General features: G+C 42.0%; 2 protein-coding genes across 2 annotated transcripts in view; one reads left to right on the forward strand and one right to left on the reverse strand.

Moving 5' to 3' along the window:
* The window catches only part of ZHX2 (zinc fingers and homeoboxes 2), a 247,719-nt gene extending 243,659 nt beyond the window's left edge, over positions 1 to 4,060 (forward strand). The window contains exon 4 of the mRNA XM_064384556.1: positions 3,679 to 4,060. The gene's annotated coding sequence lies outside the window, so the exon portion shown is untranslated. The remainder of the gene's footprint in view (positions 1 to 3,678) is intronic.
* Positions 1 to 17,468, reverse strand: part of DERL1 (derlin 1) — a 32,291-nt gene extending 14,823 nt beyond the window's left edge. The window contains exons 1-2 of the mRNA XM_064384558.1: positions 17,108 to 17,468; positions 4,630 to 4,741 (exon numbers count right to left, since the gene is read on the reverse strand). Of these exons, the coding sequence (XP_064240628.1) occupies positions 4,630 to 4,741; positions 17,108 to 17,260 (265 nt within the window). The 5' untranslated portion in view covers positions 17,261 to 17,468. The remainder of the gene's footprint in view (positions 1 to 4,629; positions 4,742 to 17,107) is intronic.
* Positions 17,469 to 24,056: the final 6,588 nt, after the last annotated feature.

Consider the following 24,056-nt stretch of genomic DNA (forward strand, 5'->3'; position numbering starts at 1 on the left):
GGAGGTATATCCATACAATGGACTCTTACTTGGCAATAAAATGGAACGAAGTACTGACACATGCTATATGAAAGAATCTTGAAAACATTATGCTATGTAAAAGACATTAAGTCACAAAAGGCAACATACCGCATGATTTTGTTTTAAGAAATGCCCAGAACAGGCAAATCTAAAGAGGTAATAAGATCAGTGGTTTTAGCTGGGTACAGTGGCTCACACCTATAATACCAGCACTTTGGGTATCTGAGGCGGGCAAATCACAAATCACTTGGGGTCAGGAGTTTGAGACCAGCCTGGCCAACATGGTGAAACCCCATCTACTAAAAATACAAAAATTAGCCAAGTGTGGTTGTGTACGCCTGTAGTCCCAGCTACTCAGGAGACTGAGGCATGAAAATTGCTTGAACCTGAGATGCAGAGGTTGCAGTGAACCAAGATAGCACCATTGTACTCCAGCCTGGGTGACAGAGTGAGACTCTGTCTCAAAAAATAATAATAATAGGGCCGGGCGCGGTGGCTCACGCCTGTAATCCCAGCACTTTGGGAGGCCGAGGCGGGTGGATCACGACGTCAAGAGATCGAGACCATCCTGGTCAACATGGTGAAACCCCATCTCTACTAAAAATACAAAAAATTAGCTGGGCACAGTGGCGCGTGCCTGTAATCCCAGCTACTCAGGAGGCTGAGGCAGGAGAATTGCCTGAACCCAGGAGGCGGAGGTTGCGGTGAGCCAAGATCACGCCATTGCACTCCAGTCTGGGTAACAAGAGCGAAACTCCGTCTCAAAAAAAACAAAAAACAAAACAAAAAAAAAAATAATAATAATAATAATCAGTGGTTTCCTAAGGCATCTGGGGGAGGAAGGGATTAAATGAAAAGGGAGAGAGGCTGCTAATGGCAGGGTTTTTTTGGAGGGTGATGAAATACTATAAAAAATGAGTGTCAATATAATAAAAACCAATGAATTGTGTGTACTTTAAATGGGTACGTTGTATGGTATGTGAATTATATCTCAATAAAGCTGTTAAAAAAATGCCTCTCAGCTCAAGCATTTCAAAATGCCCTGTAGTTGGTGAGTAGGGAATGAGGGGGCAACTTATAAGAATCAAAGCAAATAAAAGAGACCAGTGACCTAATAATCCCACAAATTTGTTCTAAATTGGTAGTCAGGGAGAATAACATTACAATTTGTTTTATTACCTGACTAGGTAATAGGGATCGGTAAACAGATTCAAAGACTTTAAATACGCACAAGCAGACAAAAATAAAAAGTGGCCATTGGCCAGGCGTGGTGGCTCACGCCTGTAATCCCTGCACTTTGGGAACTCAAGGCAGGTGGATCACTTAATGTCAGGAATTCGAGACCAGCCTGGCCAATGTGGCCAAACGCCACCTCTACCAAAAATTAGCCAGGCATGGTGGTGCGCACCTGTAATCCTAGCTACTCGGGAGGCTGAGGCACGAGAATCACTTGAACCCAGGAGGCAGAGGTTAGTGAACCGAGACCACGGCACTGCACTCCAGTCTGGGTGACAAAGTGAAACTGTATCTCAAAAATAAAAAATGGTCATGGAATTATTGCAATTTAGGTTTAATAACAACATTAGAATTATTTTTTAAGTCCTTACAGTTCAGAGCTAAATTCTGAAATATTTATGAATGAAATATCTGGCATTTTGCTTCAGATAATCAGGGGTAGAGGACAGCCATAGATATAGATAAAACAAGACTGGCTATGACATAACTGTTAGAGGTGATAACCATTAGATGGTTAGGGAGGGGTTCATACTGTCACACACTACGACATGGATGAACCTTAAAAACACTGTGCTAAGTGAAAGACGCCAGTCACCAAAGGACATATGAAATGTCCTGAATAGGTAAATCCATACACGTGTAAAGTAGATTAGTGGTTGCCAGAGGCTGGGAGGAGGGAAAGAGGGGTGAAGAGTGACTGCTTCGGCTTTTTAGGGGGTGATGAAAATGTTCTGGAATTAGACTGTGGTGATGACTGCATAACATTGTGAATATACTAAAGACCACTGAATTGTACACCTTAAAATGGTTAAAATGATGAATTTTATGTTATGTGAATTTGGTCTTAACAAAAAGGGTTCATTGACTTTTCCCTTTACTTCTGCACATGTTTGAAAATTTCCCAGAATAAAATTTTAAATAACTGATCATAGATCATCCATACTTAATCTATTTTACCATTGATATAACATTTACTATCAATATAAAAAAATTACTCCGGCTGGGCACAGTGCCTCACACCTGTAATCCTGGCACTTTGGGAGGTAAAGGTGGGGAGATCTCTCAAGCCCAGGAGTTCAAGACCAGTTTGGGCAACATGGTGAAACCCCATCTCTACAAAAAATACAAAAATCAGCCAGGTGTGGTGGTCTACACCTACACTCAGAGCTACTCGGGAGGCTAAGGTGGGAGGATCACTTGAACCCAGGCAGTCAAGGCTTCAGGGAGCCATGACCATACCACTACACTCCAGCCTGGGTGACAGAGCAAAACCCTGTCTCAAAAAAAAAAAAAATTACTCTAATAACTTAATCCTCAATTAAGCTATACCAGAAACGTAGAATGCTAAGCACTCAGTATCATAGCAGGTCCAACCAGAACAAAGGAGAATAAAAATCACATATTCTGGTAGATTTAAAGATCAAACTCCTGATATGGAGGTGAGAGGCCTAGCTGCCAGTTGCACTTCTACCAAGTTACTTCACTTCCTTGAATCTCCTATTCATCTTTTGATAAAACTCGGGAAACTAAAATAGGTTCCTCCCAATAGTAATATAATAGTCTGTAACCTTACACTTTTTATTAATACAATTGCTTTCTTTTCAAAAAGAACCTAGTAGCAAATGCCAATTTAAGGAAAAATGTTATCTGACATCAAATACCTATCCTACTATTTCTTTGCAGTGATGAGCCTGATTCACAATTCTCAACCATATGAGCACTGACTTTCATTTAAGGGTAGTTCAGAGTTCTCTACCCTGAGCTAATAGCCCGCAGGTTTACAAAGTCTCTGAAGTCAGTCAACCTTTTCAAAATCATTTAAATTTAACAAAATTATATCCATATTTTAACACAGTATATTCATGTAATGTTTCTGTAGTATAAGCACTCAGAACAACATGTAAGGTATTGTAGGAAATAAACGACAATTCAGTAAGACACTTTTAAGAAAAGATTTTTAGAACGTACCCATAACATTACATAGGTTGGCTAGACACAGTGGCTCACACTTATAATCACAGCACTTTGGGAGGCTGAGGCAGGCAGATCAATTGAGGTCAGGAGTTCGAGATCAGCTTGGCCAACAGGGTGAAACCCCACCTCTACTAAAACTACAAAAATTAGCTGGGCAAGGTGGCAGATGCCTGTAATCTCAGCTATTCAGGAAGCAGAGGCAGAGAATTGCTTGAACCCTGGAGGCAGAGGCTTCAGTAAAGTAAAATAGCACTACTGCACTCCAGCCTGGGCAACAGAGCAAGACGGCCTCAAAAAAAAAAAAAAAAAATTACATAGGTACTCATACCTGACAAACTATCACATATCATTAAATCTTGGCTATATAATGTATGTTAGAGTTGAGTTTTTCAGAGAACAAATCAGGCTTTTAATTACATAAATTCGTGTTTTTCAACCCCAATCTAGGAGGCATATATGCTGCAGCCCAATTTTGCACTGAAGGACAAGGACTGCTGTGAAAGAAATGAGTGAGACCATCAAAATTTATGACAGGCACACAGCTCAGTCACTAAGGAGATGGGCAAGACACGTCAACCGCTGATCTGCTGCATCTATAAAATGGTAACACTGCTACTGATACCTCAGGATGTTGTGAGGATTAAAAATCGAATAATCGGCCGGGCACGGTGGCTCACATGTGTAATTCCAGCACTTTGGGAGGCTGAGGTGGATGGATCACAAGGTCAAGAGATCAAGAACATCCTGGCCAACATGGTGAAACTTTGTCTCTACTAAAAATACAAAAATTAGCAGGGCATGGTGGCACTAGCCTGTAATCCTAGCTACTCGGGAGGCTGAGGCAGGAGAATTACTTGAACCCAGGAGGTGGAGGTCACAGTGTGCCAAGATTGTGCCACTGTACTCCAGCCTGGCAACAGAATGAGACTCTGTCTCAAAAAAGAAAAAAAACTGTAATCCCAGCACTCTGGGAGGCCGAGGCGGGTGGATCACAAGGTCAAGAGATCGAGACCATCCTGGTCAACATGGTGAAACCCCATCTCTACTAAAAATACAAAAAATTAGCTGGGCATGGTGGTGCGTGCCTGTAATCCCAGCTACTCAGGAGGCTGAGGCAGGAGAATTGCCTGAACCCAGGAGGTGGAGGTTGCGGTGAGCCGAGATCGCGCTATTGCACTCCAGCCTGGGTAACAAGAGCGAAACTCCGTCTCAAAAAAAAAAAAGAAAAAAAAATCAAATGATTTATGTGCCTAGTACAGTCCAGGCACAGTCACTGAGCATTTACTATCCTTATATAATTTCCTTTTATAGCTAACTGCCCTCCAAATCTCTCCAAAGTAAACACATGGCTAGTAAATTAGAAAGAAACAATACTTAAAACAACTATGGGTAACATACCTGTTTCAAGTCGTGTAGAATACTGATATAAGAAATATAAATTGACCAAATAAAGAAATCCAGTTCCCGGACCCACAGGGAAATAAAAGGTGGCAGTGATTGGCCTCCAAACCTGTCCAGATCAAAATAAACACAGCTGTTAGTTTCTGTAAGCCTGGTTTTTTTTTTCCTTTTAACTAAACAAAATTAACCCCTGCAAAGCATGCTCTTCAATGTGTTGGAGTGACACTACCAACACAATTCAAAAAGACAACTGAAGAAAAGTGTTTATACCAATTACAATCACATCAATTTGTAAATCAATGGAATAAAGCAACATCATAAAATAAGCAACAAATACTTCTAAACAAGTTGAAACAAAATCAATACTATATGAGTACATGGTTAGTCTTTACTGAGATCAGGCATCCAATTAAGCATCAAAAATAAATTACAAAGGCCTAATTTTCGACAATATAGTAATGCCTCTATTTAGGGAAAGAATATTCTGGAATGACAAACCTTGTCCAAAAATGCCACATTCAAAGGTAGAAGTAAAGTAACCATTTTTTTATTCAAACCAATGCACTAAATAGGCAACAGGGACACTTTTTCTTTAAAAACATTTCCCCCCAACCAAAAAAAAAAAAAAAAAAGAATAAGAGTCTAAAGTAACAAGTAGGCCAGGCACAGTGGTTCATGCCTGCAATCCCAGCACTTTGGGAGGTCAGGACGGGCGGATCACCTAAGGTCAGGAGTTCAAGGCCAGCCTGGCCAACATGGTTAAACCCCATCTCTACTAAAATTACAAAAAATAAGCCAGGTGTGGTGGTGGGCACCTGTAATCTCAGCTACTTGGGAGGCTGATGCAGGAGAACCCGGGAGGTGGAGGTTGCAGTGAGCCAAGACCACGCCACTGCACTCCAGCCTGGGCAACAAGAGTGAAACTCTATGTCAAAAAATAAAATAAAATAAAGTAACAAGTAAACCTCATTCCCAACCTCCAGTCTCCCGTTCCCTTTCCAACAACAGCTGATCAATGTCTTGTATTTCCTCTAAGAAATATGTGTTACTATTATGCATTCTCCTTTATTCTATTCACTGTTTTATACTTGGTTCATTCCCAACAAAATATTTTTATTGGCTTCATAGTATTCCTTTTATGTGAATGTCTAAACTTTTGTTTAAACTGTTATAATGACACAATGAATATTCTTGTATGTCCTCTTTGTATGTGTATATACAGAATAAGTTCCTGTCAATAAATCTGCTAGAGCAACAGACATAGCATTTATTTTGGTAGATACTGCCAAATGCCTACAAAAATGTTTGTTCAATTTATACTTCCTCCTAAAAAGCAGATGAATGGCTGTCTTCTCTCCATACTCTCATCATTTAGTGTATTATCTGAAAACTAATTTTTATTTGCATTATGAGAAGTCAAGCCCTTTTTCATGTTTTAAAAACCTGAGCATTTCCTATATTCATTTTTTCTTCTGGATTTACATTTCTTTCCCCGCCCCACCCACCCCAAGATAGAATCTTGCTCTGATGCCCAGGCTGGAGTGCAGGGATATAATCTTAGCTCGCTGCAACCTCCACTTCCCAGGCTCAGGTAATTCTCCCACCTCAGCCTCCCGAGTAGCTGGGACTACCAGCATACACCAACACACCTAGCTAATTTTTGTATTTTTTGTAGAGACAGGGTCCCATGATGTTGCCTAGGCTGGTCTTGAACTCCTGAGCTCAAACAATCCATCCACCCTGGCCTCCCAAAGTGCTGGAATTACAGGCATGGGCCCTCACACCTAGCTGCATTTCTTCATACATTATGAAATTTCTCTTTCTCATCATTGCAAGCATTTTCTGATCTGTCATTAGACTTTCATGATATTTTTGCTGTATTTTGACATACAAAGATTTAATTAAATGTAGGCAAATGTATCCATGATGTATTATGTTTAGAAAGTCTTTTTGCTCCAAGAATGTAAGTGCTCATGGTTTTATTTTAGCACTTTCAAGGTGCATCCAAGGAATGAGGAAGAGATTCAACTGTTTTTCTAAATGGTCACCCCATTTTCCCAACCCCATTTACAGAGTAACTAACATTTTTTCCAATTAATTAAAAAACTACTTTCATTTAACATTTATACTCTATTCTCCTTTACATTAAGTTCTACTTTAACACCATTCTGTTTGGAATTGATTGCTATGCCAATATCAAGTTATTTTAATTTCTGTAGGTTTTTTTTCTTTTTTTTTTTTTCTCTTTTTTTGAGACAAGGTATCAGTCTGTTGCTCAGGCTGGAGTGCAGCGTAGTGATCACAGCTCACTGTAACCTCAAATTCCTGCGTTCAAGCAATTCTCTGGACTCAGCCTCCCAAGTGGTTAGGACTACAGGCATGTACCATCACACCTGGTAATTTTTTTTTTTTTTTGAGACAGGCTCTCCCTGTGTTGTCCAGTTTGGTCTCAAACTACCAGCTTCAAGTGATCCTCCCACCTCAGCCTCCCAAAGTGCTGCAATTATAGGCATGAGCCACTGTGCCTAGCCTAATTTCTACTCCTGCTATATTTTAATATCTGGTAAAGTTAAATAGTTAAATAATACCCCCCCCTTATTTTCTTTGACAATTGTCACAAATTTCTTGGTTAGTCTCAATATTTTATTTCTCTAAATGAAGTAGAACCAATATGTTATTATATCAATGTGATATTGATATAATTCCCAGCCAAGAAGTCTTTCATAGCTTTTAGAGTTGTCTATAGAGCTCTCTCTTTCTTTTCATACCTATTCACAAAAGCTGAGTATCTTACTGCCTGCAATATTGAAAACTGAGCTTCTGCCAGGCACGGTAGCTCATACCAGTAATTCCAGCACTTTGGGAGGCCTAGGCAGGCGGGTTACCTGAGGTCAGAGTTCAAGACCAGCCTGATCAACATGGAGAAACCTCATCTCTACTAAAAATACAAAATTAGCTGGGTGTGGTAGCCCATGCCTGTAATCCCAGCTACTCAGGAGGCTGAGGCAGAAGAATCGCTTGAATTTGGGAGGCAGAGGTTGTGGTGAGCCAAGATCACACCATTGCACTCCAGCCTGGGCAACAAGAGTGAAACTCAGAAAGTAAGGAAGGAAGGAAAGAAAGGAAAGGAAGGAAAAGAAGGGAGGGAGGAAGGGAGGGAAAGGAAGAGAGAAAGAGAGAGAAAGAGGGAAGGAGGGAAGGAAGGAAGGAAAGAAAGAAAGAAAGAAGGAAGGAAGGAAGGAAGGAAGGAAGGAAGGAAGGAACAAACAAACAGATTCTTGGGCTTTCTAAGCATATAATACTCACTGTAAATAAACTTTTGTATCTTATTTCATTCATGTCTAATTCACTGGCTGGCACCTCAACCAGAACAATGCTAAATAGTGATGGAGTAGATGGCCTTCCTAAACTTTTGGAAATGCCGGCAAAATGCTGGCCTTTGGAATGAGAGCTATGCATATCTCATTGCACACCAGCATGTACCAAGCACAAAAGACATGGTCCTTGAATTCCTCATAGTAGTGGAGAAGGCTGTCAAAAGAAGGAAGAGTTGGCACAAGGGAGGGGACGTGTGGACTTGTTACAAAGGCCCCAAGAATTGCAAGAGCACAACAACTGAATGGGTACTGCTAACAATTCGAGTGTGACTGGAATGGGGGACATCAGTCACGGGGACTGGCCACATACAGACTGGCCAGTTACATTCTCCGGGCATAGGAATGTAACCCTCAGAGCTTAATTCCTTATAGAGGAAAATGCATTGTACATACCTAAAGTGACTTTCCAAGAAGCTTGTATTAGACCAGGAAAACAAAACAGGTTAAAATTTCTTTTGTTTTTTCACAACTTTATCACAGAAACAGGATAGTTTAATGGAAAGAGAACTGGAGGTGATCTGAGAAGGCCTGTGGTTAAGTTTTTGCTTATGAGTCACCACTTCTGAGCCTCAATTTCCATAGTTAATGTTTTTTTTTAAAGAAATCAATAAATTAGTGTGCTACTCAGCTTATTTACATGCACTGATTCAGGAGATGGATTTTACAGATGAGGAAACAAGATGAGAAAAGGTTAAGTAACAGCTAGAATGTGGTAGAGCTAGAATTTTATCCCAGTCTGACTCCACATTTTGTGCTACTAAGCCCCTATTTTTACAATCCCTCCCACAAGTGACGTCAGTATTATGAGGTACAATTACAATGAGTGGAAGTGTTCACTACTACTACACTTGTATAATCCTTAAATGGACTGAGAGTATAATTCATTCTCTGTGCTTAAGAAAAGCACTGAGAGTAAAGACCAGAAGCAAACCCTCCTAAGTAGCCCTGGAACCTTGGAAAAGCATGGACCTTTGAGTTGGCTTCTTTATCCACCCAATGACATTATCCTATGACTTCTGCCTTCCTTATCTTACAGGATGTGTAAAAGGTTGGAATTAAGAGAGTGGATTAAAAAGATGCTTTGTAAAAAGAATTAATATGTGTGGGTGTGTTAACTGTATTATCACAATCTTTTAGGAAACACCCGCTAACTGGTTTTTATAAAATCATATTTCAACTACCCCCATATTCCTATAAGGTACTCTAGGTCTGATTTTGGAAAAGAAACCTCATTTTTGTCTGACTACATTTTCTCTAATGCTGATGACACAAGGCTATTTTTAGTCACTGCTTGCACCTGTTCTTCGGATATCAGTGTCTGTCAAAATACCTCACTTCTTTTCCCTGTTCATTAAGCTTACCCTTGAGTTACACTTGCTTCCACTGATCTAAAAGACTTAATACTATTTTTGTATTACTTTAAAATTATAATCTGAAAACACCAGAAGACATCTTATCTCTTTAGAAGGATACAGCATAACATATTTCTGAAATCACCACTGTAAGTATCCAACTAAATCCCATTTTTTCCTCTACCTGAGGAAATATGTAAATAGTAAGGAGAAGGAAATTGGCTTTATGTTCAGTGCCAGGAGTAGAGACCCATTTTCAACCCTGGAAAGCCTAAGAGGCAGCCAAGTGCAGCACAAAGAGCTATGATTTGACAGAGGACTGCCTGCCTCGCACTGAGAGGACTCGTAGTGGAGCAGGGAGTTATTTTAACTCCACAGCAATCCCAAGGCCAGACTCATAATGATCCCAGTTTTTTCAGGAGGCAAGTTGGGCCCTAATTGGAGTTCCGGTAATCTGCCCAGAGTTCCTGACTTAATAAGGACATGTAGCCCACGTGTTCACTGATATATACACCCTTCAAGAAGACATAAGACATTGTTCCTCAGTTATTAGTCCAATAACTTGAGAGTATGGGTTGCAGCCATCCTTTAACTAAATCTCCTAAACAAATCTGCTACTGAAATAATTACAAATGCCATCCAGAGTCTAGAGTAGGTTTTTTTTTTCTTATTTTTAAGTACGAAAAGTGAAGACTTGTCTGAAATAATAAGAATCACTTGATTTGGACTTAAGTATGTATCAGTCACCAAGAAAGAAAGATGATGAGCACCTGGGTGACAAATGCTGGTTTAGCAAACTGTGGCCTTTTTTGCAGGGCGGGGACACAATGGGTAGGCAAGAAAAGGCCCCTTCCATTCATTTAAACAAATGAAAGGCACTTCATCTTTTAAAAGAGCAAGTGGAAGCCATCAAATCTGCTCTTAAGTGTATAGGCAACAGAAATTACTATTTATACTCACCGAGAAGTATATATGTTCACCAAGACCTATACTAGAATGTTCATAGCAGCAACATTCATAATAGCCAAACTGGAAACTGCCCAAAAGATCCCTTAATAGCTGAATGAGTAATTTAATTGTAGTATGGTCCCATCGTGAGCAATCTACAACCACATGCAACAATATGGGTGACTCTCAAACATAATGTTGATAAAAGCAGCTAGACACAAAAGAGTACATACTTTATAATTCCATCTAAAGAAAGTATAAAAATTGGCAAAAACAATTAATGTTAATAAAAGTCAGTAGCATGGTTACCCTTACAGAGGACAGTGAACAGAAGGAAGCAGAAGAAAGGCTTTAGGAATTTGAAATGTTGGCTATATACATGTTTTGAATTTTTAAAAACTCAAGCTATAAACGTTATTACACATATACTTTCCTGCTTGTATATTGTAACTCAATAAAAAGTTTTTTAAAAAGCCGCAATCTAATGGGCAACATTATTATAGCCTACAGAACTGTTTAACATGGACAGGACTACCAAGGAAAGATTTTAAACTTTATATACCAAAACACTTGGCACTAGAGGTCTACAGCCAAACCTTGGTGGATATAGAACTTCTATGCAGCCGGGCACAGTGGCTCACGCATGTAATACCAGCACTTTTGAGAGGCCGAGGCAGGTGGATCACTTGAGGTCAGGAGTTCGAGACCAGCCTGGCCAACATGGCGAAACCCTGTCACTAATAAAAATACAAAAATTAACCGGGTGTGGTGGTGGGTGCCTGTAATCCAAGCTACTCGGGAGGCTGAGGCAGGAGAATCGCTTGAGCCTGGGAGGCAGAAGTTGCAGTGAGTGAAAACTGTTCCACTACACTCCAGCCTGGCAACAAAGCAAGACTCTGTATCAAAAAAAAAAAAGAACTTCTATGCTCAGCCTATAGTCCAAGTTCATTCTCCTTCCTGCTATGTTGAAATCTCTCTCTTCCCCAATACACCCTTAAATCAGTCTGCTAAAGTTGCTGTCATCAGGTTAAATGTGATAATATAACCAAAAGCTTGGCAAATATAAGCACCAGGCTGAATCACAGAATTGGTTGGTACCCATCTCTTATTCCTGGAAACAAACTAGAGAAATTGAGAGTTCACATCTTCCCATTCCAAGTCAGGATGCTTTTAAGGAGACAAAGCAGAATAATAATACAGCAGTTACATTTCAATTTAAATTACTAATTAAAATTAGAATCTTACTGTCCAGGAGAGAAGGCAATAAGGTACAAAGTATTGGCTGATAAATAAAAATTGGCAACTGTTTTTTTCCCATACCAACCACACGAGAGGCAACTATTTTTGAATAGCCTATTTATAAGGCTATTTACTGGGAATTACAAACATTTTTCTATGTGTTCTTCATACTAGAGGCGACAAGTGGATAACATATTTCCTGGATTTGAAGGTACTCGTTCCTGTGTTTCTGAAATTAGAGTGTCTCACAATCAATATACTTGTTTAATGTAATTTCTACTCCCCTTGCCCCCCCAAAAAAAGTTGCATTAAATTGATGGTGCATCATATAATCAATGGTGTCTTAGAACAAAGTTAATAGGCTATTATATTATCCTCAGATCCTAAAGAAATTGAGGCTCAGAAAGGATAAATAACTTGCCTAAGAGTACACAACTAGCAGGGGGCTGAGTCAGGGCTGAGACCATGATTCAACTACTTGAAATCTTACAGGCTTTCTACTCTGATAGAAAAGAAAAAAATCATTTGCTATGATTGATTTGGAAGAATCACCTTCAAAAATGTTTTGCTACATACTTAGTTATTTTTTCCTAGATATTATGCAAAGGAGTGAAACAAGACAGCTTAGAATGATCTTTGACTCAACGAAATAGAAACTGAAACTGAATTTGTCTAGAAAATGGGGGAAATATTTACCTCAGGATGATTGCTGGAGTTCAGTGAACTAGCCTCGGGGAAGCTGTAACGGGATGATGTTATTTTGACCAAAGAAATGAAGAAATACCGCCATGCAGGCAGCCCTGGGAGATATGATCTCAAAAAACACAAAGGCAGCAGGAATTGCCACCTCTTGTGCAGTTAATCAAGTATTCATATGAAAACATTTCATTATTGTGAACTGTTTGATTGATGAACATAAATCTGAGGGACTCGAAATGGGGAGAAATCGTAAACAATATAATGAATCTCAACACACACCTGTTTCAACCTATCCAAACTAAAGAAAATACGTTATAAACCTCAGAGTTCCAAACCAACGAGCTATGCAAAGGAATCTATAGCTGAGGAGGAAAAATAACTTGTCACATCCAACATAAGCACACAATTCTAAATCAGCCCCCAATTTGTACAAGCTGCAAAGATTCCTTTTCTAAGGGAAAGAGGAGCTTCCTAGCAGGAACTCCACTACAGTACACCTCACATTGTCCTGCACAGCAGCCTCTCAAATGCAGTTTTTCCTTGACTGCTTCATTTGCAAATGAGTTCCTCCAGGTGGGTCTGAAAGTTAAATTTGTCCAAAATAGGAGAGAATCATGGTAACAGGAAGAAAAGACAAGGTACAGCTGTTGGTCTTTCACACCTGGGCAGTTTGTACACTGTCCTGCTTCCTGCTGGCAGCTTCTCCCAGCCTGGGGATAACAAGCTGAGAAGAAATAATACAGGGAAGATGATAAAATCGTGGAAGATGTGACAAGAACGGTGACTCCTTCTAATCAGTTCACCACTTTTAACATTATACACCCTCAGCCTGGTAGAGAGGCTTATTTACATTCCAGCTTTACAATGTCCTTATATATACTGTGTAGTCACTAATACAACCACGTAAGTGAGGATTTTGCAGAGGGCCAACAAGCTGGTTTTGACCAGGTCCTTCTCACACAGTAATATGCCGCCATTGCTCCCTGTGAACACACATTACTCAACAAGCCACCAGGAACAAAGTACACAACATTCACTCCGCCAACAAATATCTATTAAAGTAAATAAACAGAACAGTATGCAATTCCAATTGCCCTCCAGAATCATTTTTTTTTGAGACGGAGTCTTGCTCTGTCGCCCAGGCTAGAGTGCAATGGCGTGATCTCAGCTCACTGCAATCTCCACCTTCCGGGTTCTAGTGATTCTCCTGTCTTAGCCTCCCAAGTAGCTGGGATTGCAGGTACGCCCCACCACACCCAGCTAATTTTTGTATTTTTAGTAGAGACAGGGTTTCACCATATTTGCCAGGCTGGTCTCGAACTCCTGACCTCATAATCTACTCGCCTCAGCCTCCCAAAATGCTGGGATTATAGGCATGAGCCACTGCACCCAACCCAGAATCATATTTTTATGTCCAACTGCTCCCTTGGCCTCTCCACAAGGATGCCTGAAAAGCACCCCAAGACTTAGCACGGCCAAAACCTAACTCTTCATCCATACCAACCCCCACTCCCAAGCTAAGCATCCCTGACCATTCCCCATCTCTGTCAAGGGCTCTGCCATCCACTCAGCTACTCCTGTGAAAACAGTAATATCTTTCAGTCCTGCTTGCTTCACCCACTCACTCTTCAGATCCGTTTAGCTGTAATCTTGTCCACTCTGCTGAGTCTGTGCCCTTTTCTCTATCTTCACAGCCATCAAACCACCATCTCTCTGCCCTCCTAACTGGATTCATCTCTAATCCAAACCACCATCTCTCTGGTCTCCTAACTGGATTCATCTCTCTGATCTCATCATCCACCCCTTCCTCCTTCAACCCCCTCCATACACACACAAAGTCCACTCCACAGAGTAGTCGGGGCAATCTGTCAGTCCTTTGTTCACAAGGCTCCAAAGACTTCGTAGTGCCCTCAGAATGAAGTTTAAACCTCTTAGCATGACCTACAAGGCCCAACTATGAATTAGCTTTAACCCACCCTTCCATCTTAGCTTCACCGCACCCAGCCCTGGCTCTCTCCCTGCCTTCATCTGCTAATCCTCATCCTACAGCTGACCCTGTACCGGCTGGAAACCCAGTCTTCTTTCTGTTCCCAGCTCCTACCTCTGAGCCTGTTACTTACTAGTCCTTCCTGGAAGGTTGTCTCCAGACCCAGATCTACCTAAAGCTGGCTGGCTCCTCAGTATTCCAATTTCTTCAAATGTCTTCTCTGAGGCCTTTCTGGGTGGAACACCCTATCAAATATTACACCCCTTAAATTGCATGCCTCTATGTCTTCACAGGATCTGAAAACTTTTCAGTCCTGTTTACTATTGTACCCCCAGTGCCCAGCACACAGCAAGTGCCCAATTATTCCCAAGAAGTCAGCCAATATATATAAGCACCTACTATGTGCCAGGCACTATTCTAGGTAACAAGGACATTAGTGAACAAGGCAAAGATCCAGCTCTCATGGAGCCTTATTCTTTGAGGGGAAGCAGACTAATAAATACCAAGGGGTGAGATGTAGCAAGGAAATTGAAGGATAAGGGAGTGGCGTGAAGGAGGGGCTATTTTATGTAAGGCCATCAGAGAAGGCCTTGTCAATAAGATGGCATTTGGGCAGAGATCTGAAGAATGTGAGGAGGTAAACAAGCGAGCTACGGTTATCTTCCTCAGGCAGAGAAATAATATGTGTAAAGGCCCTGGGGAGAGATCCAGATAAGCACTGAAGTTACAGCAAGGATCTCACTGTGGAGCCTAAGGCACGAGTTGGAGAGTAGTAGGAGATGAGGTCAGAGAGGCAGCAGGCGGCCTTGCAAGCCACAGAAAGGACTTGGATTTTACTTATTAAGAAGACATGGTGGTGAGATGCATTGGCTCACGTCTGTAATCCCAGCACTTTGGGAGGCCAAGGTGGGTGGACCACAAGGTCAAAAAATCAAGACCATCCTGGCCAACATGGTGAAACCCCATCTCTACTAAAAATACAAAAATTAGCCAGGTGTGGTGGGGCACACCTATAGTCCCAGCTACGTGGGAGGCTGAAGCGGGAGAATCGCTTGAACCCGGGAGGCAGAGGTTGCAGTGAGCCGAGATCATGCCACTGCACTCCAGCGTGGTGACAGAGCGAGACTCTGTCTCAAAAAAATAAATAAATAAAAATAAAAAGGTAGGATTCTGGACAAAGGAAATGACAGGACTTGATTTATGTTGTTGTTGTTTTTTATTCATAACTTGATTAATGTTTTAAAAGGATCACTCTAGCTGTCTAGAGAAAAGATTGAAAGGAACCAGGCTGCAATGATAATGGCTGGCAATGGAGAATGAAAAGAGACTGTATTCTGGATATATGTCTCCAACAGAGTCAACAGGATTTGCTGACAGATTGCGGAGTGTGAGAAAAACAAGAAAAATAAAAGATGACTCCGACAACTAACTTCGGCTCTTCTAATAATGGAGTTGCTATTCTCTTCTAAGGCAAAGGGGGAAAGGGGATTCAGTTTTGGACACATTAAGTTGAAGATGACTCTTAGTCATCCAAGTCGTGATTTCCAGTAACCATTGGACACACAAATCTGGAAATCAGGAGACAGATCTGGACTGAAGATATTTACACTTACATTTCAGAATCTCCAGTTTATAGAAAGTATGTAAAGCCCTGAGGCTGAATGAATGAGACCACCTTAAGCTAGGGAGAGTCTACAGAAAATGTCCTATAACTGATTCCCAAGGCACATCCTAACATTTAAAAGTCAGGAAGATAAGGAACCAGCAAAGGAAACCAAGAACTAATACCCAGTGAAGAGGGAATGACAAGAGAATGTTATCCACAGGCCAAGTAAAGGGCTGAAATTAATGTCGGATCTTGCTATCTGACCTGTCACTGATTAAAGTTTTAAATCAGAATTTGGTGACTACAGATAACCTTCAGAAAACTAGCACTCTCTTGCCAGAAATGTTACTCTGGACTGTTTCCTTCATGCTTAAGAAAATAACAAGGCAGGCAGGAGCGGTGGCTCACGCCTGTAATCTCAGCACTTTGGGAGGCCGAGGTGGGCGGATCCCGAGGTCAGGAGATGAAGACCATCCTGGCCAACAAGGTGAAACCCCGTCTCTACTAAAATACAAAAAGTTAGCTGGGCGCAGTGGCACGTGCCTGTAATCCCAGCTACTTGGGAGGCTGAGGCAGGGAAATTGCCTGAACCCGGGAGGCGGAGGCAGAGACTGCGCCACTGCCCTCCAGCCTGGTGACAGGGCAAGACTCCGTCTCAAAATAAAATAAATAATAACAAGGTCTTCCATTTCTGGACGTATTTACTCTTTGCCCATTCCTTCGTACATTCTATTACTACGTAGGGGATACTAAATTAGGGCTAGAGACAAATGCAGAAAAATACACTCATTCTATCTCTGACTTTAAATCACTTCTATAAGAAAAAAAAACTCCATTAACGTGAAAGGAACTCAGCTAGAAGTTTGTGAAGTTGATACCCACAGGCGACCCACGTGAGTGACAGATGGAGGTCAGAGGGCACCACTCCAGGCGAACCTAATCGCCAGCGTCCAACAGATTGACAACTACCACCGTCTATTCTCACTGCTTCCTTGACTGAGGGCGGAGAGCGAGAAGCACAAACTCACTATACTAGAGAAGTCAACCCCTCCCCACCAGATCAAGTCCACGTCTCTAGGTACCTAGGTCCCGGCTCCAGACCCCAGAGCCTCCCCCGGCCCAAAGGACCCCCGCTCTAAACCGCCAGCGCTAGATGCACTACAAATCCCAGCAGGCACCGCGCGCCCGCAACATGCCGGCCTACGCTCCGCCGCCGCGGGGCCGCCTGGGGCTAGTAGTCTCCACGCCCCCCATCTCCGGTAAGTACCTGAAAGCGATAAAGGAAGGCTTCGGGCCAGAGGAAGAGGTAGGCCGGGCTGATGAGGCCGAGTTTGCCGACCAGGGGCACCGCGACGGTGGCGGCGAACCAATAGCGCGTGATCGCGGGGATGCTCCTGAACCAGTCTCCGATGTCCGACATCTTCGACCCACAGGTAGCCAAGATGCACACAGCCGCCCGACTCCCCGCGCCAACCCCCTCACGATGCGGCCGGCTCCGCGACTGTTAGGTGTCGAGGTGGAAGCCGCAGAAGCCGCGATGCAGCAGGCGGAGACGGGCAGACGTGGCGCCAACGAATTCGGACCAACGAGGCAACCTACTGAGGCGAAACTTCCCCTTCCGGCGGCCGCGGACTACGTGACCAGAAGTCCCGCCGTTTAAAGGGCGAGCGCCGATTTTAGCGCCTGGCCAAAACTAGGCGTCCTGGGGGCGGAGCCAGGTATGGCGACAAGACTGGTGGTTTCCAGGAGCAACGGCAAACGCTCCAGCCAATGGCGAGGCCAAATGCCATTCACAAGTTCTCAGAGTTTTAACACGGCTGGGTCCTCATGGAGAGTATTTAAAGGGGATGAAGGCAAACAGTCTAGTTTTTCGTCTGCTCACTCATTCCGCAAGTGTTTGTCGGGCACAGTTCTAAACACAGGGCATACTGCGCCTGTCACCGCTATCGTGGTACCCTCTCTCTTGATCTTACATCCTCATGGGGATAATTTATAAACAAATAGATAATGATGTAAGATAATGTCAGAGAGTGATTAGAAAAATAGAAAAATGAAATGAGATAATGAGGTAGAGTGACGGGGTGGGGGAGCGGCAGTGTGAGGACAAATTACTACTTTAGGTATGAACAGAGCCAGCCAGGCAAAGATCTGGGGGAAGAGTTTTCCATGCACAGAAAACAGCCGCTGTAACTAGCTAGGTTGGAATGTTGGAGGAACTGAAAGCCAAAATGATCCATCTTGTCTAATCCATCTTGTATAAAAAGGAATCTTTAAAAAAAGATACTGGCCGGGTGTGGTGGCTCACGCCTGTAATCCCAGCACTTTGGGAGGCCAAGGCGGGCAGATCACCTAAGATCAGGAGTTCGAGATCATCCTGGCCAACATGATGAAACCCCGTCTCTAATAAAAATACAAAAATTAGCCAGGTGTATTGGCGGACGTCCTAATCCCATCTACTCGGGAAGCTGAGACAGGAGAATCGCTTGAAGCCGGGAGGTGGAGGTTGCAGTGAGCCGAGATCGCACCATTGCACTCCAGCCAAAAAGAAAGAAAGAAGGAAGGAAGGAAAGAAAAGATATTAAGTAAGTAGTTTCCTATTGTTTTTGGATTTATGGCTTACAGTTTAAGATTGCTAAAGTCTTCCAGTAAAGACCACCAGGAACAAACCCGTAGTCAACAAAGTGAGATTTATTAACTTGCTGCAGCAAGGGAGACCGCCCTCCAGAGGAACCTCACGTCTCTCATCAAACAGAAGTGTCATCATTGGATTATGGGAATGGGGGGAATTTTTGGTAAAAATTAAATGGAGCACTGTTTGATAGGCTCAAAGCAAAGCAGAGCTGAGGTGTCTAGCATCAGGTTAACATCAGACCTGAGTAAGAAGCAGGCTCTTTCCTTGGAAATTTCAAAGTTAAGACAAATTTGAAACGTTGGGTCTGAAAACTCTATACCTGGATTGAAAATCCTGTGTCAAAGTGACCTGCATGGCTCAGATGCTCTGGACAAGAATGAGATGTTCCATTCACATGGAAAGAATTTCAGACAGCAGAGTTTCCAACATTCTATAATTTTAGAGAATATTGTCAGCACCATATATTTGATGTTAATTAACAAAGTTTTTGCAGAACAAAAGGCATTAAATATTCCACAGTGCAATGAGAGTGTGCAACATTTGGAGACCAATGGATAGCAAATATATGAAGAACACAGCCGGTGGGAATATAAATTGATACAGCCTTACAAATAGATAATTTTGATAAAATAAAAGCTAGATGGTTATATAATACTTGATGATATTGCCTGAGGTTTATTCTGTTTATTTCCCTCTACTACCACCACCATTGTTTTGTACCCACTCATCAAGGGCTGAAATTAATGTCAGATCTTGCTATCTGACCTGCCACTGATTAAAGTTTTAAATCAGAATTTGGTGACTACAGATAACCTTCAGAAAACTAGCACTCTCTTGCCAGAAATGTTACTCTAGACTGTTTCCTTCATGCTTAAGAAAATAACAAGGCAGGCCGGGATGTACTTATACCCAAGGTACAATGAAAGAAAACGGGCTATCTGGCTTAGGTGGAGGGCTAAGGAAAGTTTCTCTGATAAACTCATAAGTACACGTGCATGAGAAAAAGACAAGAACAAGAAAAACGTACACCCAGTATCTGGCAGTGTTTACTTCTAAGTTGTACTCTAGAATTCACAGAGAATGAATGCTCTGGGATTCAACTTCAGGCTTTAGAAACACTAAAGTTTAAATCACAGCAACAGTAGGCCAGGCATGGGGGCTCACACCTGTAATCCCAGCACTATTTGGGAGGTTGAGACAGGAGGCTCACTTGGGCCCAGGAGTTGGAGACCAGCCTGAGTAATATAGCAAGGCCCTGTCTCTAATAAATAAATAAAATTATGGCAACAGCACTTATTAGCAATATCATGGTGTAAAAATCACTTAACCCCTCTGTCCTTCAGTTTCTTTATCTGTAAAATGCAGAAGAGAAATGATAGTACTGAATTCGTAGGATTGTCATAAGGATTTAAATGAGCTAAATTTACATCCAGTACTTGAAACAATGTTATTACTATTCTCTTTTTTGCTTAGCTGTCTTTTTGAAATGTTTTACTATAAAAGTGTATCACTTTGTAATTTTTAAAAAGTTAATTAGTAAGGGCACTTGCCTGCCTGCAAATTGTCCTACCCTAAGGATAGAGAAGCTGTTTCCAAATGACAGTGGGTATAAGGATCACCAATGAGAACTTAGCCCCTCCCTTGGAGATTTCAAGTTTCATAAATCTGGGGTAAGCCTAAAAATATCTCCACTTTTCAAAATCCCTCCCTCCCTGCACCTTCCATGTGATTCTGATAGCAGGTGATCTGCAGACTATTCTTTGAGAACCATCACATTAGATAAACATTTATTTTTCTGTTCTCTCTACATATTGAAATAAACTATTCTAGGCATAAAACACAAAGGTAATTTACTACTGGGTATCTTAAATAAAGGACCTCCTCAATCTTCCCAGATAGTTTGCTTTAGAATTTATCACTTAACTTGTAAAGAAGTTCTTGTGTTGCTGCCATCAATACAAGCCATCTTTTAAAAATGTACAGGTAAATGATACTGGGCTAGATGCTAGGAACGAATATGGAGAGGTAAGGTGAAAAAAAATGTGTAGATGTAGGCATCCCATGAATTATTAATGACAATGCACATTGGAACAGCCTCTACAGCAAGCAATGTGGCAATATTTAAATGCCACTTCTAGGAATTTAAGCTTTAGATAGACTCCAACATATTTTTTAATGTAAAAGGATAGTCATTGCTGCATTTTTAAATATTTTTAACTCTGCATTGCCTGAGGAAGTGCTGCATTTTTTGAAATAACAAACGATTGAAAATACCTGACTATCTGCCAACAAGAAATTGATTAAATAAACTTGTTTATCCATATAATCCAATACTAGGCAACCTTTATTAAAATAAGACAACTTTGTATATCCCAAAGTGGAATGACCTCTAACATGTAGTATTAAGAAAAAAGGCCCGGGTACGGTGGCTCACGCCTGTAATCCCAGCACTTGGGAGGATGAAGCGGGTGGATCACGAGATCAGGAATTCGAGACCAGCCTGGCCAACATACTGAAACCCCGTCTCTACTAAAAATACAAAAAATTAGCCAGGTGTGGTGGTATGCACCTATAATCCCAGCTACTTGGGAGGTTGAGGCGGGAGAATCGCGTGAACCCGGGAGGCAGAGGTTGCAGTGAGCCGAGATTGTGCCATTGCACTCCAGCCAAGCAACAGTGCAAGACTCCATCTCAAAAAAAAGAAAAAGAAAAGAAAAGAAAAAAGTGATAGTACAATGTGCATAGTATTGTACTATAATACAGTGTAATAGCCACTCGACCATTGCATTGTACAGAAAGCACACACACAGACATATATGCAGTATTTGCTTGAAACAGCAGTTAGCTTTGGAAAGGGAATTTGGAAGCAGGGAGACAGAGATGGAAAGGTAATGTTTTATTGCATATCCTTTTCTACCTTTTAAATTCATACTATGTATTTAAAAGTTAATTTTAAAGATATAAGGTTTGTTAAGAAAGGAATGTGTTTAATGTCAGAAACTTCACAAAGATTGAGGTAATAAAGATGGCCTTAGCCACGACTTTCCTGCTATAATTGAAATATATTTCCTTCTGTTTATATAAAAAACAGAACTTTAAAAAATTGGAGGGAGACCATCATTTAAGCGCACACTATTACCTAGCACTGGAGCTTGGTCCTGTGATGCTTAGTGCTGCTAACAGAGGGCTAGGGACGCGAATACCACTCTGTCCCCACAGCCACAGGAGCACCATCCTCGTGGGATGCCTGCCATATCACTGGCATCTGTCTTCCAGAAGTTCAAAGCACAATGCAATATGTACTTCATCTTGATGTTAACTAGTAGGCAAATTTGTTAGTTCCAACCTTGCAGATGAAGATGCTATGGTGGCTGGGTGTGGTGGCTCATGCCTGTAATCCCAGCACTTTGGGAGGCTGAGGCAGGTGGATCATTTGAGGTCAGGAGTTCAAGACCAGCCTGGCCAACATGGTGAAACCCCATCTCTACTAAAAATACAAAAATTGGCCGGGCATGATGTTGCACACTGGTAATTCCAACTCCTTGGGAGGCTGAGGCACAAGAACGCTTTAACCCAGGAAGTGGAGGTTGCAGTGAGCTGCGATTACGCCACTACACTCCAGCCTGGGCAACAGAGGAAGATTCTGTCTCAACAAAACAAAACAAGAAACCAGTGCATGGGAGGCACTTAATGTTTCTTATAGATGAGTCAACCAGGCTGGCTAGACTGCTAGACCAAAGAGTTTATGTAGAAACATTTGGAAGAAAACAATTCCTTTAATATTCAATTTCTCTAAACTAACAAATCTGCAAATCAAAATTATTAGAATAGCAGTAATCTAAGAAATAGTAATTGATATTCATAATTTATATTATCGACTCATAGTTTATACTCGTGATCAGGACAGTAGCTAATGATATTCATTCAAGATATGCCTTGTAGAAGGCCTGTGAGAATCTAAAATGCCTTCCTTCTGAATCAAAGAAAAATCTTTCAAGCTAATGTCCATGTTAGAAGGTGAGCTGTGTTTAAATTCAGGACTCTTATCAGTTGGTCTAAGACCCGTGTCATCACTTGTGATGTGGGCATTCCCTAGAATTAAAATACAGGCACGAGTCTCAAAAAGGTGTTCAACTGGTGACACATCTGGAGAAAGGCATATTAACCAGGACCCTGAGCCATTGCAAAGACATGAGGCAATATTCAGGAAACAGCCGTTAACCAAAATGTTAATAAGACTGTGAATTCTGTTGTTAAAACTTTAGGAGCATGTTGTTTCTTTGAAAGGAACAGGATAATTAGAGGAGGACCTATAGGAGGGAGGATTCCTACTGAAAAGATGAAGATTAAAATGTTACTATCTTGGCCGGGCACAGTGGCTCATGCCTGAAATCCCAGCACTTTGGGAGGCTGAGGCAGGTGGATCACTTGAGGTCAGGAGTTGGAGACCAGCATGACCAACATGGTGAAACCCCATCTCTACTAAAAATACAAAATTTAGCTTGGCGTGGTGGTGGGTGCCTGAGACAGGAGAATCGCTTGAACCCAGGAGGCAGAGATTATAGTGAGCCGAGATTGTGCCATTGCACTCCAGCCTGGACGACAAGAGCAAGACTCTGTCTCAAAAAAAAAGATATTAACAGCTCAACGACTCTTCCAGAGATGGTGTGATTGTGAACCAAATCAAACTTGGGCTACAGGGCCCCTTACTTGCACAGGCCTTTCCAAGGCTCTGTGCAAAACTTTGTATTTTTTTTTTTTTTTTTTGGAGACAGAGTTTTTGCTCTGTTGCCCAGGCTGGAGTGCAATGGCACAATCTCATCTCACTGCAACTTCTGCCTAGGGTTCAAGCGGTGCTCGTGCTTCAGTGTCCCAAGTAGCTGGGATTGCAGGCACCCGCCGTCACGCCCAGCTAATTTTTATATTTTTAGTAGAGACAGAGTTTTACCATGTTGGCCAGGCTGGTCTCCAACTCCTGGCCTCAAGTGACCTCCCGCCTCGGCCTCCCAGAGTGCAGGGATTACAGTCAGGAGTCACCATGCCCAGCCCAGTATTCATAATTTTATATGATGTTTCTTGAAGTGGGTCCTCCAAACTGTACAAACTTTAAGCCCAACAAAATCCAGATCTGCCCACGTACTTCATATTGCCATCTTGCTTTTCACCTTAGAAAGGGGACTCTGGGCCGGGCACAGTGGCTCACGCCTGTAATCCCAGTACTTTGGGAGGTCAAGGCAGGTGGATCACCTGAGGTCAGAAGTTCGAGACCAGCTTGGCCAACATGGTGAAACCTTGTCTCTACTAAAAACAAAAATTAGGTGAGCATGGTGGTGCGCACCTATAATCCCAGCTACTCAGGAGGCTGAGGCAGGAGAATTGCTTGAACCTGGGAGGCGGAGGTTGCAGTGAGTAGAGATCATATCACTGCACTCCAGCTTGGGCAACAAAAATGAAACTCCATCTTAAAAAAAAAAAAAAAAAGGCACAGTGGCTCACACCTGTAATCCCAGCACTTTGGGAGGCCAAGGCAGGCAGATCACAAGGTCAAGAGATCAAGACCATCCTGGCCAACATGGTGAAACCC

The sequence above is a fragment of the Aotus nancymaae genome, unplaced genomic scaffold (assembly GCF_030222135.1).
Source record: "Aotus nancymaae isolate 86718 unplaced genomic scaffold, 86718_ANA_hifiasm-v0.15.2.pri h1tg000036l, whole genome shotgun sequence".
Taxonomy (NCBI): Eukaryota; Metazoa; Chordata; class Mammalia; order Primates; family Aotidae; genus Aotus; species Aotus nancymaae.